Consider the following 23,484-nt stretch of genomic DNA (forward strand, 5'->3'; position numbering starts at 1 on the left):
TCGTTTGTGTGTACTAGGATATAGCTATTATTGCCAAAGATTTGTACCACACCACCATACTGGCACGAGTCCACCACTTTGTAGAGGGCAGTATGGCATTTCAAATACAAGCCTGTCATTTCATTGTAGCAAATCATATAAGTGGCATTGGTAAAACCCAAAGCAGGGCAAGGAGAGTTCATAGGAGCTGATTAAAGAGGGGGAATGAAATTAACACAGTTGGAACTTTATGCCATATGTAGTTAATCAGCCAGGACGTGATTGGGGTCTGAAAGTCCAAAAGGTTTGCAGTCAAGCTTCAAAGCTAATGTTTCTGTTGCCAAAAATGCTACCAGTTTAGTTTCATAAAATAGTAGAATAAAAAAGTAGAATAAAAAAATGGTATTAGGCAAGGAATATCCAAGAAACAAGTTAGTTCCTGTAATCACTTACATTATAGCAGCTATAAATGGTCATTTCCTCACCAGCCTCTCTTTCTTCTCTCTCATGCAGTTAATAAATTCCATTTTGTCCTGAATATTTTCCCTTTCGGAAAACTTACTGACTATTACAGTGCACTGACACTGAAGACTCCTTCCATAAATGTTACAGGAAACTTCACCATATAAACGATATGTGTTTCTTTGTCCAATTAGAAGACATTTTTTATGTTTATTATTAGTCTTATATTATATTGAGAGTTAAACAAGTCCCCCCCCCATATGAGTTGTTACTATAGAAACAATAACATATCAGAATCAGTGCATTAATATAAACCTGTGATTTGAAATACAGCAAGCACTATTGTCCGAGCTGATGTAGAAAATTCTAACAAATCAGAATCAAGAATTCAACAGCACTGTGGTCTAAGGTATATTATCATCCAAATCAGTTCTAATATACAATTTTGGCCAAATTTCCTACCAGATCATGTGCTGAGTCAGCTCAGACTTCAAGATGGCACCTCCTGCTACTACTGTTTAGCTTTGTGATACAATTTTAGATCATACAGTGAAAAAAAAAAAATAAAGCATGTTTAAGATGCTGAAAAACACAACTCCATTCGAAGTGAGTGTGTGATGATATAGACATTTGTGTTGTGCAATGCTTTCCTTATACTTCTTTTGCTGAAGAAGCAAATATCTGACACCAACCAAGTCTTGGGAATATGGGTATGGGAATCAGTGTGAAGACACTATAATGTTGACTAAACTATTAGATTTGTTTAATGATCCTGAAGCAGAATTCAGGTGAGTTTAAAAGAAAAGAGCAGGAAGTGATCAAAAGACATTCATGTCATGAGTTTAATCCAAGGATTACCACAGTAGTCCAGCTCTTTTTCCCCCCATGTTTTCCTTCAGCCTCTCTTCTGTTCAACATTTTCCCATCTGTACTCAGTGAGATCTACATTCCAGTAAAGCTATCGTTCTCTCTCTCCTTCCCTCCTTTCCATTTCTTTGGGTTCTATTACTTTAACATTCTCACATTATTTCTGTCTCTTATTTCTTCTCTCTGAGTCTTGAGAGGCTGTTAGTCTGCATCACAAATCCATTAGTTGACCTAGAGAGGGTTAAAGGAATATTTCAGTGTTGTTGTTGTTTTTTTTAACCTAGTCTGTAGTGTACAGGTGATTACCATGATCACCATCACCAAGACACATTTTAACCTCTCTCTGTACTGATAAATATATAGAGTAAGCCAAAAGCACTTGGAAATCTAAATAGCTTATGCTTTTGTGTTATCTGTTTTTGTTGTATCCATAGAGTGCATTGTACATATTTGTCCCTTTGAAAAAGTAGGCCCATCTCTGAAAGGACCAATTATAATCTATTAATTTATCCTCTGTAAGCTTTATCCTGGTCGACATCAGGATGAATCAGGAGCCTTATCCAGGGAACACTAGGCATGGTATACACATCTAGGGCCGGTTTAGCATAGCCAATTCACCTACTAGCATGTTTTTGGGAGAGGAAAGGAAACAAAACATGGTAACACATTACAATAACAGTACATGAATAATCATGCACTAATACCTGAATTAATACTTACTTAAATATGAACTAATGACAAGTTAAGGCATGTACTAATCACAAACTAATGAAGACCTAACCTTAACTATGACATGAGTCTTAAGTATTCATGTGTGAATAACGACCACCTTAAATACATTAGTACATGTTTATTAGTTAATGTATTAATTAAAAAACATGCTCTTTAAGAACGAATGTGAATTAAACATGCATCATTTCAAATTGTTTATTATCGAACGTAGAAAGACGCATTAATAATAAACACCAATAATTTCATCTCAACCAGTGTGCACACATTTTGAGGGGCAGTGACCCAAGACATGAGCAATTGCACACGAGAGAAATGAGTGAGAAATGAGACTAAAGCACAGGAAAATAATCTTATAGAACACTATTTTTAAATGTTAATAGATAATCGTTTCTGCTAAATGAATAAATACTGTATTACTGTATTCATTTCACCCTTGTGGGCAAAGGAGCAGTGGGATTTAAAGAGAAATGGATGGAGAATGACGCAAAACGGATTGAGATGAAATGATTGGTGTTCTACATTCGATAAGGAGGATCAATGTAAAGCGCCATCCAATGATGTTTGTGTACGCAGCTGCATACTGTACAGCAAATGATATAAACAATTTGAAATTATGCACGTTTAATTCATATTCTTTATTAAACAGCATGTTTGATTTAGTTTGTCCCTACGTGTTGATTAACTAATAAATATGTACTAGCAGGTACTTAAGGTGGACGTTATTCTCGCATGAATTCATAAGACTTATGTCGTGGTTAAGGTTAGCGCTTCATTAGTTTGTGATTAGTGCATACCTTAACTCATCATTAGTTCTTTTTTAAGTAAGGATTAATTCAGGTACTGCATGATTAATCATGTACTGTTATTGTAAAGTGTTACCCAAAAAGCTGCCCTTAGACTTCCATTATAAGTGAGTTTCCAGTCAAGAGGTTTTCTGTTCTTCTCATATTACAGGGTAACATGTTAAAATTCTTGTCTGTTGTAATCATACCTACACCACTGATACTGTAGATAGAGTTTACGGTAAAATAAATAAATAAATTAATAAATAAATAAAATCTTGGAGTATTCCTTCAAGCTAGTTTTCACCCTGACCTTTTAAGACAAATGCTTTTGGCTGTAAATACACATGAGATGAGATTTTTAAAGAGCACACTGTATTTCACTGAGTATTTAATTATCACATCATTTATTTTCCCAGACCCAAATAGCTATTAAGTGCTTTTCTGTGAGATAAAATAGGGGCTTTAGATCTGTTGTGCATAAGCTGTGGAACTGAACAGTTCATAAAGTGTTATTTATACAATGGCTATTTAAAATTGTGAAATTTCTGAATAATATATCCTGTCATCCAGTTTCTTCATTGATTTAGAGAATTCTGTAACATCAATATCTTTATTTATATTAGAAAATATGTCAAAGTGTAGTCGACTGGAGGAGATATTTTTTTCTGTACATACCCATAAGAATTATAGCAATAGATTAGTGTTGTAAATTTGCTAAGTAATTATGCTCAAGGATAAAATATCTTGTTAAAATGATAAATGATAAAATATCACAGCTCTGCAGGTTTGTGCGTGTGTGTGTGTGTGTGTGTGTGTGTGTGTTTATGATTTGTTCAGTGGTAGGTCCCGCTGGATCTTTGGTTTATTTGCCACAGATGGTGGTAGCAGAAGGATGGCAGATACTAATCTTTAATTATTTTACAGCCTGCATCATGCAGTAGTCAGTCATTTGCAGCTCTTTGTGTTAGGTGTTCACACATTAACACACTCTGTCTTGCAGATCGCCTGGCCGGCCACACCTTCAAAACGAGATGAGTGCAAGTGGGCAGGAAAAGACCTCGGAGTAAGTAACTCCACTTTCAGTATGCTGTGTGGTGTATACAAAAGAAAACCACAGGCAGACATGTGTGGAGCCTGTGATTTACAACAATGACATCACTGTGCATTAACATCGTATTTATTGTATGTGTACGCCTGCGTGTGTGTGATGTGTATGCTATGCTGTGTGTTGTGTTTTACACAAGAAAGAGTGCACGGTAATGGGAACTCTTGCTGTCTTTGTTGTGTGTGTCTGCTCCGTCGTTCCTGCTGGACGTTTATTTACCCAGAGTGCGGTGCTTGGCAGCCGAGCCAGAACTCTTGGGGCCCAGCCTTGATCACAGAGAGTTTATTTACTCAACCAGCAAATCGAGCATTCTCTTGCTTTATTTTTGTGTGTGTATCCATTTGTGTGTGTGTGTGTGTGTGTGTGGTATGTAGTATCTAATGCCAATTTCATGCATGAGTTCTTTTGTAGTGAAATGAGGGGCACCAGGGGGGCATAATCATCAGAGATAACACGTACCACCTGCTCCACACACACACACACACACACACACACACATACACATACACACTCACACACATTCACAAGTTAATCATGCACCTAATGAGAAAATGTTTTTACATGCTTTCCTCAGATATGCATACGGTAAACACACACTGTAGCCCTAAATTCCAGACAGGCCACATTAAGGCGAATGCATGCAGTGAAAATATTCTGGAAAGAAGTATGTTGTGAGTAAGTGAGAACGCTTGATTAGGACATTACTAAGCTATTTCCTTTTCTGTAGTCAGGAGTCTCTCGATTCTCCTGTTTGGCTCAAGGCAAGACACGGTCGGTCTATCTGTCCTTTGTCCTGTTCAAAACTCCACACTTGTGTGTGTGAGATTCAAAAATACCAGGAAAGGGCAGTTCCACGAACGTCTACTCCATGTACAAATGCAGTTTCTGTCATTCTGGCTTCCCATCTCTTTTTAGTGTAGGAGTTCCCCTTGAGGGGGGGGCACAGTGGCTTAGTGGTTAGTGTTCCTCACCTTGCTTTTGGCAACCCTGTGTAGGATAAGTGGTACAGAAAATGGATGGAGTTCCCCTTGAAGTCCCCTTCAATTTAGGGTGACTGGATTGTTAATTCCACTCTACCCCACACTGTGACATCTGTAGTCAAAATAATCTTTGACACTCAGTTCTTATCACTGTGGACCATTCCCAGATACTAATTTATTTAACGTTGGTCCTGCAGGCACACAATGTACAATGTATGAAAAAAGTGAGACTTTCGAACATCCTACACTACCGGTCAAAACTTTTGGGACACTTGACTGAAATGTTTCTCATGATCTTAAAAATCTTTTGATCTGTATGTGTATGATTAAATGTTTGAAATCAGTGTTGTAGACAAAAATATAATCGTGCTAACATGTTCATTTCTTTCATTAAAAAACTAACATTTTATTTACAAAAAATATTTTTGTAAACGCACGACTCGAGTGAAATATTCCGAAAAGCAGCTGATAAGAGTCCAGCGTAGGTGTGAACTCCTTTAATACTGTTTAAAAAGCATCTCAGGGAAATTTCTCAAGAAATCAGTTCTAGGTAAAAAGCGCGTCTACTTTGAAGATCCATCCATCCATCCATCTTCTATACCGCTTATCCTTCTTCAGGGTCACGGGGGAGCCTGGAGCCTATCCCAGGGAGCATCGGGCACAAGGTGGGGTACACCCTGGACAGGGTGCCAATTACTTTGAAGATGCTAAAATACTAAATTATTTTGATTTATTTGGGATTTTTTATAACAGCATAATTCCCATCATTCCATTTGTGTTACTCCAGAGTTTTGATGACTTTATTATTATTCTAAACTGTGCAACACAATAATAAAAATAAAGAATGAGTGTGTCTAAGCTTTTGACCGGTAGCGTATATTATGTACATTCAGCTCCAGGATTATCTGCATTCTTTATGTTGATGAATGATAAAATGATTTGACGTTTGCGACCTTATATTTAGTCAAAAATTCTGTTGCTTACGGAGATCCCGAGGTTGCAGATGATGCCACAGCCATCCGTGGCCAGGAGTACAATAGAAGTAGAATGGGCCATGCACTCTGAGTGTGAAAGATGGCAAGCTCTTTCATTTGTGAGCATACGTATGTGGAAGAGGGCTGATAGCACCTTCTTCAGAGTGTGTTATGCTGCTCTGTGGTTGCAGAGTGGCTTCACATGTCTCACAGGAAGCACGTGTTTTCCTTCAACCACCACAGTTGCTTGATATTAAGAGCAAGTTTAAAAAATACGTTGTCTTTCTGAATGAACCTTTTATGAACCTTAAATGAACCTTTTATTTACAACAGAGAGTCTCCCTGTTTTAACAGATTATAAGAAGAACCATTTTACAAAATTTAGAAACAACTATACAAGGGCCCTTTTTCTAAGAGTGGAAGCTTTACCCTTATCAATCACAAGGCTGATGCTGTTTACCCCCTGCTTATTTAGTCACTTCATCTCTGATCAAGCTAGCAAGTAAAAGCTAAACGAAACCAAACAGAGCTCAGTGTGATAACTCTACATGACAGGTTTTTGTGATCGTGGATAAGTTGTGTAAGTTGTAAATGACTATAGAAATAAATTGAATAAGAGCCTGTGATTTACTGTCAGAGCTGTTGTTATAGAAAATGAATCAACACCTTCTGACCAATCAGATTTGAGAATTCAACAGGTATACTAATTTTTATTTTGTAATATAAATCAGGGCATACTTGTAAAAGTCTTTTCTCTTCAATGCCGTGTTTCCCCACATTAACATAGCGGGCGTATTGTGTATTTGTAATTATACAGTAATTAGTTAAAAGCCCCACTAGGCGGTTTTCAGTGTGTGTTTTGTGCGGTTTTGTGTGTTTAGAGAGCAGCAGGGAGCTCCAGTAGAACAGCTCACTGAGCCTGAGTCCCACCCGCGAGTGCTGTCTGGCACAGCGCACATGGGCCGAGCCTTTCACACAATAACTGCTACGGGAAATTTCAAACACGTCAGTCAACACTGAGAGAAGTCGTGTCCAGAATGAATGTGTTCGGAATGTATACACACATTTGTATCATTTAGTGAAACAGAGTTCAACATATACAGGTGTTTTATGATGCTATGTCGTATTTGCCAAATTGATGAAGCAAAATCAGGAGGTTTAGAACTAAGTATACTCCAGCTGTGACTGTAGATATTGCAAAAGGCACACTAATGAACATTGCTAATACCTGGTTTGGTTAAATACAGTTGGCAGAGAGGTTAAAGTCATAGTTAAGTAGCATAAATAAATGTCTGATGGTCTGTGGTTTGTCTGGCTTTATTCAAATGGTATAATTTACGGTGCATCTAGACTATTTAATCTAAGAGCTATTTAAAAAAAAAAAACAAAACAAAAAAAAAAACAGTGGTAAGTGTATGTCCTAATAATCTCTCTCTCTCTTTTTTTTCCTTAATTTTAATAGTCAGTTCCTGTGTCTTAAATTTTCATATCTGATTGGTCAATAGGTGTTTTTTTCATTTTCAGTAACAGCAGCATTGACTGTAATTTCAGCTGTAATTCAAATTACAGGTTTATAGTGATGCGCTCATTCTTATACATTATGCTTTCTAGACAAGAATGAGTCAAACGAAAACTTTAAAAGTGCAACATAAATTAGAAGTACATACATACAAACTTATTGTGTACTTACACACATACATACATACATATATACACATATACATGCATACATACATACATATATACATATACACATATTAAGTACTTACATATATACGCACATACATACATATATACATATTAAGTACTTACATATTACATACATACATACATACACACATACAAACATACATACACACAAGTAAAGCCTTAATTTGCATCTGTGGATGCAGCGGCAAATGGTGTTGCATGGCAAAGGTTTACCAAAGTATTCCCGAGCCCATGTCAGGATATCCATTACAGACTCATGCCGGTTTTTAAGACAGTAACGTCTGAGGGATCAGCGATCACGTGCATTCAGAAGTGGTTTTCAGCCTGCCACTTTGCGAATCCAGATTTGACCGGATTCCTTGAATCAAAGGTAAAAGGTGAAATGCAAAACATCCTACCATTTTGTCTTTGGTGAATGTTGTTCTCAAAGTGTTGGATTACTCACTGACGCATCTGTTGGCAGATTGGCGAGCCTCGACCCATCCTTGCTCTTGAAGGACTAGGCCTTTTTTGGAGGTTCCTTATATACTATGATTAGACAATTGCCTCACCTGTTTCACATCACCTTCTTATTTCAACTTGTCACATTGCTATTAGTCCTAAATCGCCCCTGTCCCAACTTTTTTGGAACGTGTTGCATGCATCAATTTCAAAATAAACCGTAATTTTCAAAATACTATGCCGTTGATTAGGTAAAACATCAAATACGTTGTCTTTATACATTTTTTTGTTTTCTCTTTGTTTTTATTAGCATTTTCCATACGGTCCCAAGTTTTTCGGAATTGGAGTTGTACATACATACATACACGCATACATATTACATACTTACATATATTACATATGTGCATATTACTTACATACATACATATTACTACTTACACATATTACATACATACATATTACATACATACATATATTAAATACATACATATTACATACATACATATTACTACTTACATATATTACATACATACATACCACATACTTAAATATATTACATACATACATATTACTACTTACATGTATTACATGCATATACACATCCATACACAATAACAAACACAAGCTGCTCTAGAGCTTCAGAAAAATCCAAAACTAACAGCAAGGAGACCTGACAAAGTCTTTTTTTTTTTTTTTTTTTTTTTTTTAAAAACGTGTTATTTTGTACCTGTGAAAATGAAAGAATACGTGTGAAATCTGATTTACGTTAAATGTCTTATTAGATTCATCATTTTGAACGAATGGTTTGCAAACTTCTGTACTGTGAACCACAGAGTAGCAAGTAGCTGATTGGGTGTTAGAAATGCATGCTATTATTGTTATTGTTGTTGTTGTTGTTTATCATAAAGCAGCCAGTGTGTGTGTGTGTGTGTGTGTGTGTGTGTGTGTGTGTGTGTGTGTACATATGGTGAGTGCCAGAAACCCTATTAACATTGTTAGTGTGTTAGTGAATTCTTCACCAATTAACATTTTATAGGTTTTTAAAAATATATTTACTTTTCCATACTGCTTTGTAGATGTGTTGTCTATGTTTCAGCTTCTGGTATGATTTTGGCCATAACGACTACTTTTACTTTCCGTATCCATTCTTTTTCTCATCCCATATAAAACACAGAAAGATGAAAGTAAAAAAAAAATAAAAGAGAAGTTAAAAAAAAGCAAGAAACATATAGTAACATATATAACTGATATTTCTGTCACTTCCCTCCACAGACAACACACACCACACACCACAGCAGCCTGAATTATCACTGTTTATACAGATGAGTTATTCTCTTTTATTTAACAAGAAGGGTGTGTGTGGGGGGGAGTATGTGTCCTTGAACATGCACACAAAAGAATTTATACCTATGTGTATGGACATGTGTGTTAAGCACACATCATTACATGCATAATCATCAGGTTTGTGTGTTTCCTGTGTTAAATGGATGTTTGCACTACATAATGTGTGTTTATCTTTGTGGAATCCATCCTTCATGTATCTCTTAATTAAGTGAACCTTGAAGTCGTTCATGGACTAAACAATCACACGCACACATCGGTTTCCTCTCCGACTCGTGTATACCGCAATGGGATTAGCCACATGTGCTGTCGATTTAAGTCTCATCAAATCCAGATTCACTCTAATGTGAGTGAGCTGAGAGACTAAGATGGATAGAGCGTGTTGAGCTGTAATCAGTTCGTCTGTGAGAATTCACAGGCATTTCAATGACACTTTAAGCTAAAATATTAGGGTTAGGACGCATTTAAAAGTCGGTTCTGTATAAATTACAGTGTGTTTATTAACGTACACATGTTCTCATAATATACGAATAGATCAGCCACTCATCGAGAATGAATAATATATAGTTGAGTGCAAAAGTATGCGTGCCACTCTCTTTTGCTTTGTTTTTAATGGAGGAAAGCCAAATGTAGGTCTACTGTATATCAGTGGTCACCAACCCTGTTCCTGGAGATCTACCTTCCTGCAGGTTTCATCTCCAACCAGAATCTAACACACCTGTTTTAGTTCATCAAGAAATTCTTAAGGCAATGTTTAGATGGTCAGGTGGGCACAATTATGGTTCAGGAAGGTAGATCTTCAGAAACAGGATTGGTGACCACTGATCTACATTAATATATCTGCAAATAAAATGAAATGTAGTGTGTGTGTGTGTGTGTGTGTGTGTGTGTGTGTGTGTCCTGCAAACAGACAACAATACAAAACATGATATAAAATCATGTGAAATAACGTGAAATCATAACGTGAAATGATGTTAAATCATTCACAGAAGAAGCGGGTCTGTTCACAATCTGTGTCGTATGTCTGTTTTCAGAAAGAGTGCTCCAACTTTGTGCGGGTGCTGCAATCCTACAACCAAACACACCTATATGTGTGTGGCACAGGAGCGTTTCACCCTATATGTGCCTACCTGGAGATAGGCAAAAGAGCAGAGGTATATACACACACACACACACACACACACACACACACACACACACACACATACTGCAGAGCTGCGATATTTTTTTCACTTATCAGTTTAATAAGATATTTTATCCTCGCTGCCTCTCATGTAACACATCTCCCAGACACATTCACACGCTGCCTCTATAAGCATAGAGAGATTAATTATTTAGAGGATATAATCTCAGACTAAGACTTCCGCTGACGCCTCGTGAATGATTTCAGCAGAGAAGTGCAAAATGAGAGCAGGAGAGAGAAGCACATTTGTTGAGAAAGGGTGATTCATATGTGGAGAGTAAGCTGGACTTTCTCCAATGGGAAATTGCGTGCTTCTGCCTGATATTTGGTATTTCTGCTTGACTTTTAGGGGTTGGAGTCATTTTGCTCGAGATTATGGTCAATATACAGTATTATACAACTGGATTTTTGGATTGCTGGAAATAAAGAATATACAGAGACTTGTAGTCTATTTCATAAATGAATTTCATTGGGCAACATTTTAGTTTCTCTTAATATTTATTTATAGAATTAGTATGAACATTAATAGTATTAAATTTAGCATGAATACAACATACATTGCCAGATTGGAATCACTAACCAAGAGATTAAAAAGCATTAGCAATTTACTATAAACAGAAGAATTCAATAAGATTTAGATTTAGTTTAAGTTAGTTTATAACTATGTGTCAAGTCTTAAACCAAATAATCAATGTTTATTCTATCCATGGAAAAAAAAAAAATCAGAATTAAGGAATAAAACACAATGTGGTATGCTGTTATAGAAAAATAATCTGCAATTAACTGGTACGATGTGATCCGACACGAAGCGGAGTGACTGCTACCACCCCAAAGCTGATTATTTTCAAATAGCGGCACATCCCAAAGTGTTTTATTCCTCTTACACAACAGCAACAATTATTTTCATTTACCAACACACAAAATGTCATCCTTTTAAACCATTTAATGCTGTTCAACACCCGCAAAACAAGTTTGTTGCTGTTATCACTTGCTTTATAACACGCTATAAACAGTCCTTCCCTCACCAGTCATTTTTTTCTCTCTCTCATGAAGTTTATAAAACAAAAGAAATTGCAACTTTTTGTATTATTAAGTCAAAACCACATTCTCCTCCATCCTGAAGACTCTCCTGTTGCGTAAATCTTACTGACTGTTACAAAGCGCTGACACTGGAGACTCCTTCCAAAAGATGTTAAATAAACATCTCCTAAATGAAAACTCCACCAGATCAATGATTATATGTTTTTCTTTCTTGGATAACAAGTAGTTTTGAATATTACTCATAGAATAGCCTAGTATAATTTAGAAATGAGAACCACAGATAATAAGATCGATGTTACAATTTTGTATATGATACAAATGTATAAATGGCAAATAAATAAATAAATACACAGTGCAACTGTATTTTTTATTCCTAAATGTATATATCCTCTTTCACAGGACAATATTTTCAGGCTGGACACATCCTACTTTGAGAATGGCCGTGGGAAAAGCCCCTATGACCCAAAGATGCTGTCATCCTCTCTGCTGATTGGTGGGTTTCTGCATAATGCTTTTAATATTCTTGATGACTGATAGATTGTCTTTGCTCTAAATGAATTTGTAGGACACCCAACACTCTTTAATTTCCTAATTGATAGATGGGGAATTATATTCTGGAACTTCGGCAGACTTCATGGGACGAGACTTTGCCATTTTCCGAACCCTTGGAGCTCATCACCCAGTCCGGACAGAGCAGCACGATTCCAGATGGCTGAACGGTAAGGCAGACCATGTGTTTAAAAGACATCTGATGATTGAGAGGAGAAAAGCAAGTAGGTGAGTGTGTGTCTATGCAAGAATGTCTGCAGAGGAGATTAACTGCTGCTGAATGTTTCCTCTGACAGAGTCGTCTGAATTAGTAGGGATTTACAAGACTCAAAAGGTCAATTTCATCTTTAAGAGGCGGCATCGTATTTTCCCAGGATGCTAATCCCCCTCTCATCTGGCCCTGTTATCGGTTCTTATTTCAGCCATCAAACGCCCAGACCCTGGGTCAGCATCACTACCATAAACACTGCCATATTGTCATTAGAAAAGATGCTTTTGTGAAGGTATTCTTCGCACCTTAATTCCCGTCATCTGTTGCTACGGATACATCAGATCTCACCTTCATTGTGCCTCTCTGAATGCTGTCTCGACATCACAAAAGAGCCAGTGCCGTTCACAGGATCAGTCCAATGGCCATTCTATCAAGCCCTTATCAACAGACACATGGTCTCTTCACAAAACTAATGCACTGCATTCAGGAGCTTTTAACTTTGTGCATCAAAGAAGCTTTTTGTCTATTTTTTTTGTTTGTTTTTTTAACAATAAACTCTTGACCGTGCGTTCAGGATTCACATTTCTACACTGTTTTAATACATCTGTAATACGTTTCTATGTTGTACATTAATAATCAATTTTAGAAGAAGAATTGGATTCTAATGAGGTTGGAAAGGCTGGGTCGATCTACCTTCCCTTTTTCATACATTTACAGATACACATCCAGACAAACACATATTGTATGATAATATGCATATGAGGTGTCCATTTCACATCATTTGAATGATTGTGTGGTGTTAAATAGCATCATTTGTCCGTGTGCATGACTTCCATCATGGACAAGGGTCGCTTACATTTCATTCCATTCCATTTCAGTACATTACATTTCAGTTTAAATGTGTTGTCATTGTGTGGTCCAAGCATCTCTGAAGACTCAGTGAGTTGAAATATAGTAATGTGGTTGCTACTATGGCCCTGGGACTGCAATTACAACATGCATTTTTGCACTCGGGTCTCGTTTGAACAGTGGACTAGTTCAACAAGCAGACTTCATATAAAACCATAATGAACTTTCCTTTACTTTCACACTAACAACTATCCGTTGTTACCCAGATGAGGATGGGTTCCCTTCTGAGTCTGGTTCCTCTCAAGGTTTCTTCCTCTTAACATCTTAGCGAGTTTTTCCTCGCCACCGTCGCCACTGGCTTGCTCAACAGAGATAAATTCACACATTTAAAATCTGTATCCTGTGTTTATATGTGTCTGTAAAGCTGCTTTGAGACAATGACCATTGTAAAATGCGCTATACAAATAAAATTGAACTGAATTTAATTGAAGTAATAGAAATCTTCAATTATATCCAATATTTCTTGGTATTTGCTTGCCAGATCCCAAGTTTGTTGGCATTCACCTCATCCCTGAGAGCGATAACCCAGAGGACGACAAAATCTTCCTGTTCTTCAAAGAGAACGCCATGGATGGAGAACACACAGGCAAAGCCACCATCTCCAGAATAGCACAACTGTGTAAGGTAACAATACACATACCTCCACACCTTGACACAAGTAGAACCTCTTGACAAATCTATGCTAACTTTTGGCTCAACAGCAAAACGTTCACCATATCGTCGGGAGATCGTGAGTTTGAATCCCAACAATGTCATAGCCATCCATGGCTGGGGATAAAGAGCACAATGCTCCCGTGCTCTCTGGGTGGGTGGGAGGAATGGCATAATCTCTCCCCTGTTAATCACAGCAACACTAGTCAATTGTGAGTAAGCTCATGTATGCGGAAGAGGGTAGATAGCACGTTCCTCTAAGTGTGTTAAGCTGCCCTGTGATGCAACCTTCACCCTGTGATGTGAATGTTGGTTTGGAGGAAGCATATGTATGCCTTCACCCTCCCCAGTTAGTAGTTGTTGCATGATAATAGCTAATGGGTGGGAATTGTTAAGACCAAATTGGGGAAAAAATGGAAAAACTATGAACTGTATCTGTATATGATGTGTCTGTGTTTGTTAACCAGAATGACGAGGGAGGACACAGGAGTCTGGTGAACAAATGGACTACGTTCCTAAAAGCTAAACTGACTTGTTCCGTCCCAGGGCTCAACGGCATCGACACGCACTTCGATGAGCTCCGTAAGTGGGTGTTCATTTTTACATTCAAAACAGCTACACTATATAAAAACTATTCAATGTCCAAGAGGAATGAATTTTGCAATGTTCTGCCTTTTCAGAGGACGTGTTTTTAATGAGTGCCAAAGACCCAAAGAACCCAGTGATCTATGCGGTCTTCACTACCTCCAGGTAAAAGCAATCACTCTTCTTTCTCTCTTTTTCATTTACTTCACTAAGTACATGCATGTCAGATGTGCTCAGCTCTTCAGACATCCCTCCAACCTGTAATCCATCAGACCTAGGGAATACCCCCTTTATCCCACATTCAAGCTCCTATTTACTGTACCTGCTGCCTGATCAGCAGCATCTCAGCCCAGTCTGGAGGAAATGCGATTAAAACGGGAAGCCAAGTGGAACAAAAGCAGACAAACTAGTTACATGAGAGAGCCAGACTTTGAGGATAATGGATGAGCATGCAGTGCTTTCACACATATTGCCTGGGTGCGTGTTTATGCAAGCGAGATATGAGGAAGAGAGCAAGCACATCATGATTAATTATTGTCAAGCAGCGAGAAAAGCAGTGCGGTTAGCCAGAGCGAACTCAGCACTCCTGCCTCGCTGCATATCTAATGTATGCAAAGAACACAGCCCTCAAAAATTCAATTACCAGCTTTGAGGAATTAGACCGCTTTAATTGGCTTTCTAAGTGCTCTGTTCTAGAGATGAATAGAAGTGCATTCTGGGGACTGGCATTTAATATTACCATTTAATGAACCACCGAGGCTACAGCACTGGATCAATGTTTTATCTGAGTGTGTCTGGGCGTTATGTGTGTATATGCGTCTACGACCTTGACTGCGTAGAAAAGAATCAGTGCGATCATTTCCCCTGTGCCAAATTGATTTTCGCTAATTAACATTTTACAAATGCATTCAACGTCCTTCAATTTTTGATTACTCCCATCACATGCAGACAGACATGTCTTTTATTACTTTTTTATTCTTTCAAATGAACTGAATTTTCTTCCTTTTCTTCTGCACAGTAACATCTTTCGTGGGTCAGCGATCTGCATGTATAGCATGGCTGACATCAGGAGGGTGTTTCTGGGCCCCTATGCCCACAGAGATGGTCCAAATTACCAGTGGGTACCCTTTCAAGGCAGGGTCCCATACCCCCGCCCTGGCACAGTGAGTTCCTGCCTCAGTATTTGTTTTACTAAATTTGCACTTTAGTATAAAACAGTATAAAAACCCACTGTACAATTACGTTGGTTATATGAACTTCTACCATAGTGCTGTTGAATGCTCCATTGTGATTGGTCAGGAGGTGTTCGGACACTTGTCCGAACAGGGACTTGTATGGCAGATGATCCACAAATAGATTTTAAAAAGTGTGTAATCATTGATATGGTCAAGTTTTCTGAAGAAAAGCTGTAGCTTTAGGTTTTCTCACATTGAAAATTTTTCATTACAGAAGACTTTGCACTTTCCGGTTTCTCAGTAACATGACAAGCTGCATTCTTTTTGTCTTTTTAACTTCAAGAGTGAGAAAAAAAGAGGCTGCTGAAGGAAAGAGCACTACGTCATGATGTGTTTTATTTCATAGTCACACAAAGGCTAGACCAGAGCATCCCCAGCTAAAGTAACCTTGTCTTCTTCTCCACCTTCCACAGTGCCCCAGTAAAACCTTTGGTGGTTTTGACACCACCAAAGACCTCCCAGATGATGTTATTACATTTGCCCGTTTGCACCCTGCCATGTATAACCCAGTGCAGCCAGTTGGTGGACGACCCATAGTGGTGCGCACAGATGCAGAGTACCAGTTCACCCAGCTGGTGGTGGACCGTGTGGAGGCTGAGGACGGGCAGTATGATGTCATGTTCATCGGCACAGGCTAGTAGCTATTCATCATGACACTGAAGAATAAGACATGGTTTATGACCACCACTGACCAGATATTATTATGGTTGATGGACATTTCTAAGCATAGTAACACCAACATGATAGTGGCAAGGTGCTTGTTCAGGTGTTTCAGACATAGTACTACAATGGCTTACATAAGTGTTCACGCTTCTTGAACTTTTCTACATTTTTGTATTGTTACAACCTGAAAATAAATTATACTTAGTTGGAATTATAAATCATGACCCTATTCCTCTAAATCCCCAAATTAGTTCTGGTACAACCATTAATAGAATGGAGTCCACCTGTATGCAATTAAAGAGTTGCACGATTTCAGTGTTAAATGATCCTGTTCCCTGAAGACTGCAGATTTTATTTGAGAACATACTTATACAAAAGGGCATCATAAAGACCAAGGAGCTATGTAAATAAATCTGTTACAAAGTCTCTGGAAATGTATCAATCAGGGTTTGGTTATAAAAAACGAAACACTAAAACTCAGGTGAAGAGGGGATTAGAGAAGCAACCAGGAGGCCAAGCAACCGAGAGGCCTCCACAGAATGCTACCAACACCATGCTTTACTGTGTGGATGGTATTCTCAGCTGTTCTGATAAGTCACCACTAAATAACATTAGGTCAGTGGTGGTTGAAGGTTGCCACTTTCCATTAAAATGGCCAATGAGTTTACTTTGTGCATGTATATATGTATATGTATGTACAGATATGGGGACAGTGCTTAAAGTGGTGACCATCCCCAGAGAGAGCTGGCACGACTTGGAAGAGGTGGTGCTGGAAGAGATGACCGTCTTTATGGTATGCTCCTCAACAACAGCACAGTTACATTTCCGTAATATTCAATAATCAAAACAGCAAGTGAATAATATCAATAACTCAGAGATGTTTTTCCTCTGTAGGAACCCACCCCGATCACTGCTATGGAACTCTCCACTAAACAAGTAAGTCTACAAATGATAGCTGGAGGTTAGGACTCAGTGTGTGGCTCATAAAATTTAATGTTGGTCCAAACTCACGTTTTTGTGTTTGCTTCCAACAGCAACAGCTGTACCTGGGTTCAGCAATGGGAATATCGCAGATGCCACTGCATCGTTGTGAAGTGTACGGCAAAGCGTGTGCTGAATGCTGTTTGGCCAGAGATCCGTATTGCGCCTGGGACGGCACTGAGTGCTCCAGATACTTCCCTACTGCTAAGAGGTCAGGACTTACATTCAAACCTATTTACAGTTCAGTGTAAAGCACTGCATAGGGTAAAATAAATAAGGCAGAAATGCTTTGTACCAAGAAGATTTTCATTATATCATCCAAAATCCTTGTACACTCCTTTGTACCATCCAGCCAATCAGCCCGTTTGCAAATATATCAACCTTTAGAGCATTAATTCAGACTTCCTGAGTCTGACCGCCACATATCATTTCACAAGTACTCATAAGCCAAGCAGTACAAACTCTACCCCTAAATATACATATTTATGCCCCATAGAGTCCATTTCTGTAAATATAAATATAATCTACCACCTACGTTGCTTACACCACAGGATGGGAGTTCCACACATATAAAAGACACACACAGAGCTCTCTCAGCTCTTTACCACAAGCACATATCTTCTCTGCTGTAAAGTATACACCTCTTTCCATCCTGTACTGGGGATACCATATGCAGCCATGATATTAAGGCATTTCCTCTTTGGCAAATGTGGGCATGGCGACGCCCTCCTCATCAAATACTGAAGAAATATTTCATTCCACCAGTCCAGCAATGAAGAACAGACTTCTCACGCTTCACACTCGTCCCCTGATCATCTAGGACAAGGGTGTGTGTGTGTGTGTGTGTGTGGGTGGGTGGGTGGGTGGATGGATGGATGGATGGAATTACAGGGTGTGACACATCAAGACAGAGTGAGAAGAAGTGTAAGAGGACGAGAGATTTAAAAAGTGATATATTCCGATCAGGGAAGCAAGAAATTCCGAAAAAGAGGGAAAATGACAAAAACGGACCACTTTAAAGGTATTACCTATATATTTACTTGCAAAGTGAGTCTGATCTAGAGGTGTAGCTGGTTGGATTTCAGGTTTGAACCATCTTGAAAAAATTTTGATAGTTCCAAATGCTCAGTGTGTGGTTAACATAACACACAAACACCACAGATGATTACATACATGTAACATAACATGTTTTGCACAGTAAATGTGCTGAATAGGGTGCACGGTGGCTTAGTGGTTAGCATGTTCGCCTCACACCTCCACGGTTGGGGGTGCGATTCCCACCGCTGCCTTGTGTATGCGGAGCTTGCATGTTATCCCCGTGCTGCGGGGGTTTCCTCCAGGTACTCCGGTTTCCTCCCACAGTCCAAAGACATGCATGGTAGGCTGATTGGCTTGTCCATAGTGTATGAATGGGTGTGTGAATGTGTACCTGATTGTGCCTTGTGATGGATTGGCACCCTGTCCAGAGTGTACCCCGCCCTGTGCCAGTGCTCGCTGGGATAGGCTCCAGGTTCCCCGTGACCCTGTACGATAAGCGGTATAGAAGATGGATGGATGGATGTGCTGAATATAATCATAAATGGTCAACAAAGTCATCATTAGGATTCCTCCTATATTTAACCACCTAAACATGAACATGTCCCTTAGTTTGTTTAATAACATTTGATTGGCAATGGTGAGAAACAGGATTAACCAATCAGAATCCATCAAATTTCCCATTTATGTTTGAAAGATACGCATCAATTAGCTACACTCTGTGTTTGGGTATAAGAAGGTTACAGATAATGAAGTGCTGGAGGTTTACTGAAGAATGAGTGAAACATTGGAAGATCTGGTTCTTCATTAGATGTCACTGTTCCCCTCTTACTAGCTTGTTATTTGAACCTGTTTCAGTGGAACTATCATAAAGAGTTCCTACATATGTTAACATATATGGTAAGCTTGGTTAATGGTATATTATTATTATTATTATTATTATTATTATTATTATTATTGCAACCAGGGGCCCCTGTAGCTCTAAGAAATCCACAAGACCTCTCATCAGAGATTCATTTGATGAACTATTCAAATATTAATCTCATTCACTTGTCATTGTGTTATTGAGGATTGAATTAAGCCTGTTTAATTCAAGTCATCAGTCAAACAGGCTAATAACTATAAGAACTTAATAATTAATACAACTTTGATAATGGTGGGTTGTGATTTCCACTACTGTAACAATATTGTAAAAAAAAAAAATCCCATACCTCCTGGCCATGCTTCACGGACCCCACTCTGAGAACTGTTACCTTAAATAATTAAAATGAGAAATAATGATCATCACCAAACTGCATGAGCCTGTGACACTTTTCAATTTAATTCTACAGATCATGCTGTGATTTTATTTAGCCTATATCCTCATCCCCCTGAAATTAATTCCTGGCTATGCCACTGGTCTAAGCTCTGGATTTTCCCCTAAACTCCTGTTTAAGAACCGTGACATGACTCTCCCTTGCATTCTTTATTATCTGTCACACACAATAAAGCCTGGGCTCCAGCATCTCTCCAGTTTTTTAATTTAGTGCAGGAGATCCTTGTAATTATTTTTAAGCATTTGTAAAATATGAAGGGATATGAGACTTGTTCCCCAACATGTGGCAGCACAAAGATAGCACAAAGCTGCAATAAAAGGCAGTATAACTTCAGCCTGGACCAGGCACAAGACTGAAAAAGGCTTCCAGGACTGCAGACTCCCATTTTAACTGGACATCAGAAGGGACTGCAGTGTGGAGGCCCATAATGAATCGATGGAAAGTCTCCCAGCCATGAGTCATTTTGCTGTGTGCACCAACTGGCCTTCCAGCATTCAGTGTGTGTGCGCCAGTGTCTTTTCTTTCCCTGGCTGAGAAGTAATATGTGTGGCTAAAAGTTGATTTTTTTAATATTAGAGCAACAGTGCACTCTAGTGGTGTTGTGTGGTCTATTTATCCAAACTGGAAAATGTGATCTGTGAACTGGATTCCTGTGCATTAACCACAGCGCTGCTGAATTCTCTGTTCTGGTTGGTCAGAAGGTATTGTTTTGTTTTCTATGACAGCAGCTCTGAAAGAAATTCCGGCTGCATTAATATACTTGTTCTAGACTTGTATGGCAGACACTGCACGGTGAAGTTTTCTTTGTGGAGATGTTTATTTAGCAGTTTTGGAAGTAGTCTCCAGTGTCAGTACTTTGTAACCTTCAAAGGTAAAACTGTAACTTTACGTTTTCGAACATTGGAAAGCAGGTTATGGTTTATCAGTTACATTAAAAGCCGTGTTTGTTTGTTTGTTTGTTTTGTTTTTTTGTTTTTTGTTTGCCTTATTAACTTTTTAACTATTAATTGGGGCAGTGGTGGCTTAGCTGTTAATGCTCTGGGTTACTGATCAGAAGGTTGGGGGTTCAAGCCCCGGTGCTGCCAAGCTGCCACCTTTAAGCAAGGCCCTTAACCCTCTCTGCTCCAGGGGTGCTGTATCATGGCTGACCCTAAACTCTGACCCCAACTTCCTGGCATGCTGGGGTATGCGAAGAAAAGAAATTCACTGTGCTGTAATGTATACGTGACCAATAAAGATTTATTATCATTATTAAGAAAAAAAAATAGAGGTTGATGAGGGAATGACTGCTTATAGCTGCTATAACATAAGGGATGACAGGAACAAACTTGTTTTGTGGACATTCCCCAATAATTGTGAATATAAATGTATAAAAGGTGCAGTGAATTATTCCGTAATAAATTAAAAATAAGGTATTGCCATTGGCAATTTTCTGTAGTCTAAGAGTTTGGTTATTTGGTTATTTCGTAACTACTATAAATTACTCAGTAATTACAGTGAAACTAATAGAAAAGATATGTAGAGAGCAAGCTTTTAATGTGAATTTCATAAATAATTTTCTTCTGCAGGAGAACAAGGCGTCAAGACATCAGAAATGGAGATCCTCTGTCCCAGTGCTCCGATCTGCAACACAATGGTAAACACACACACACACACACACACACACACACACACACAACAACATGAAGTGCTCACACGAAAAAAAAATCAAAAGAAAATGTACTACAGGTGACTGAATGCAGATGTGTGACTGGTCTGTTTGTTGTAGATGATCTGGAGGGCTACAGCAGTGTAGAAGAGAGGAATGTGTATGGGGTGGAGAACAGCAGTATGTTCCTGGAGTGCAGCTCTAAATCTCAGAGAGCTCTCATCTACTGGCAGCTAGAGAAGCCCAATGATGAGCGAAAGCTTGAGGTAACACATGCACACACATTTGCAGTTGGACCAATTATGTGCATTAAATCTTTTTAAAGGTTCACTATATCCACAATTTTGTTATTGGTGCTAGACAAACTGGTTTGAGTAACTCAGAAACTGCTGATCTCCTGAGATTTTCAAGTGCAACAGTTTTTAGTTTACACAGAACGCTGTAATGAAAGTCAGAGGAGAATGGCCAGAATGGCTAGAGCTGGCAGGAAGACTACAGTATATTAAATAACCACTCTTTACAACTGTGGTGAGTAGAAAAGCATCTCAGGACAGTAACTACACAATTTTATTGCTTGTGCTTCTGCCACAGGATTGGCTGCAGGAATAAGCAGCTCTGCAGATGTTATGTTGAGCGTATATTAGTGGTGTATTTGCTTTCAAATGGAACTTATTGATTTGACATATAAGCTTGGCATATAAAGGCTAAAACATGACACACTAGTCCATGGATCATCAAATGTCAGTATCATCAGATCCTCCATCACATTCTTACAGTTACATTAAAAGTCTGAAAATAAAAATAAACGTGATATAATTAGAGCGGGACCAGAGAGTGAAAGCATACTCATATGAACAGCCAAAAGTGCTATGGTTAGCTATTAGACTGAAAAAGATTTGTCCTGTTAGACTGAGTTTTGGATTACAAAAACAGCTAGGAGTGAGAACATCTCTAGTTCAGCTCAAGGCTGAAATTAGTTCTGTTTTTTCTCGCAGATCATTGTCAATAATCAAAGAAATCCCAGAAAACTGTTTCATACCATGAACAAATTGCTTAAATGTAACAGTTCTACTACTGTACCTGCTTCCGCTCACCTTTGTAACAGATTTATTGATTTCTTCAGCACAAAGGTTGACAATGCTCGTAAATCTGTTCTTAATACCCACAAATGAAAGCTGCCACTTCCATAGTTGATCCTATCCCAATCTGTTTGTTCAAGTCATGTTTTGCTTCATTGTGTCCTGTTGTCCTGAGTATAATAAATGACTACCTGTGTACTGGTGTTGTGCCAGCAGCGTTTAAAACTGCTGCTATAAACCCTGTACCTATGAAGATAAATTGGACAATATTACCTTTCATCCCATTTCTAATATTCCCTTCCTTGCAAAAATTCTGGAACGTAATGTGGCCCTCTCAACTATACACTCACCTCACTGTAAACAATCTTTTTGAGCCCTTTGAATCTGTTTTTCGCAAACTCCATAGCACTGAAACGGCATTAGTTAAAGTCACAAATGACTTGTTAATGGCCTCAGACTTTCAACTCTGATTGTTCTTGATCTCAGTGCCACTTTTGACACTGTAGATAATTCTCTCCTATTCACTCGTCTTGAAACGGTATTTGGTGTTAATGATACTGTGTTAAACTGGTTCAAGTCCTATCTCTCTGATCGTCAGCAGTTTGTTTCCTTGGGTGGATATAGGTCCAACGTTGGTATGTTTAAATGTGGTGTTCCTCAAGGATCGATTTTGGGCCCTTTATTTTTTAGCATTTACATGTTTCCCGTTGGTCAGCTCTTAAGATCTCTTGGTCTTAATTATCATTATTACGCAGATGATACCCAGATTTATATCCATTCAAAACCTGGTGATTGTGTGGCTGTTGTCTTTCTTGCACAGTGTATTACTGAGATAAAGGAATGGATGTCTCTAAATGTTCTTTGTCTTAACAGTGACAAAACTGAGACAAACATGATCATTGGTTCACCCCACCAGCTCTGTAAAGCACGTCCATTAATCTTGAATATGGATGGCTCTGCTCTGGAATTTCAAACTTAAATTGAAGAATTTATGGGTGATCTTTGATGCAAATTTAACATTT

The 23,484-nt window shown here is 38.5% G+C and overlaps 1 protein-coding gene across 1 annotated transcript in view; it reads left to right on the plus strand.

The window, feature by feature from the left end:
- Nucleotides 1–23,484, plus strand: part of sema3aa (sema domain, immunoglobulin domain (Ig), short basic domain, secreted, (semaphorin) 3Aa) — a 42,866-nt gene that overhangs the window by 15,794 nt on the left and 3,588 nt on the right. The window contains exons 3-16 of the mRNA XM_053650198.1: nucleotides 3,826–3,888; nucleotides 10,411–10,530; nucleotides 12,000–12,093; nucleotides 12,200–12,319; nucleotides 13,751–13,893; nucleotides 14,388–14,502; nucleotides 14,601–14,670; nucleotides 15,524–15,668; nucleotides 16,154–16,373; nucleotides 17,105–17,196; nucleotides 17,298–17,339; nucleotides 17,438–17,595; nucleotides 21,304–21,371; nucleotides 21,504–21,649. Of these exons, the coding sequence (XP_053506173.1) occupies nucleotides 3,826–3,888; nucleotides 10,411–10,530; nucleotides 12,000–12,093; nucleotides 12,200–12,319; nucleotides 13,751–13,893; nucleotides 14,388–14,502; nucleotides 14,601–14,670; nucleotides 15,524–15,668; nucleotides 16,154–16,373; nucleotides 17,105–17,196; nucleotides 17,298–17,339; nucleotides 17,438–17,595; nucleotides 21,304–21,371; nucleotides 21,504–21,649 (1,596 nt within the window). The remainder of the gene's footprint in view (nucleotides 1–3,825; nucleotides 3,889–10,410; nucleotides 10,531–11,999; nucleotides 12,094–12,199; nucleotides 12,320–13,750; nucleotides 13,894–14,387; nucleotides 14,503–14,600; nucleotides 14,671–15,523; nucleotides 15,669–16,153; nucleotides 16,374–17,104; nucleotides 17,197–17,297; nucleotides 17,340–17,437; nucleotides 17,596–21,303; nucleotides 21,372–21,503; nucleotides 21,650–23,484) is intronic.

This window comes from Ictalurus furcatus, chromosome 19, assembly GCF_023375685.1.
Source record: "Ictalurus furcatus strain D&B chromosome 19, Billie_1.0, whole genome shotgun sequence".
Taxonomy (NCBI): domain Eukaryota; kingdom Metazoa; phylum Chordata; class Actinopteri; order Siluriformes; family Ictaluridae; genus Ictalurus; species Ictalurus furcatus.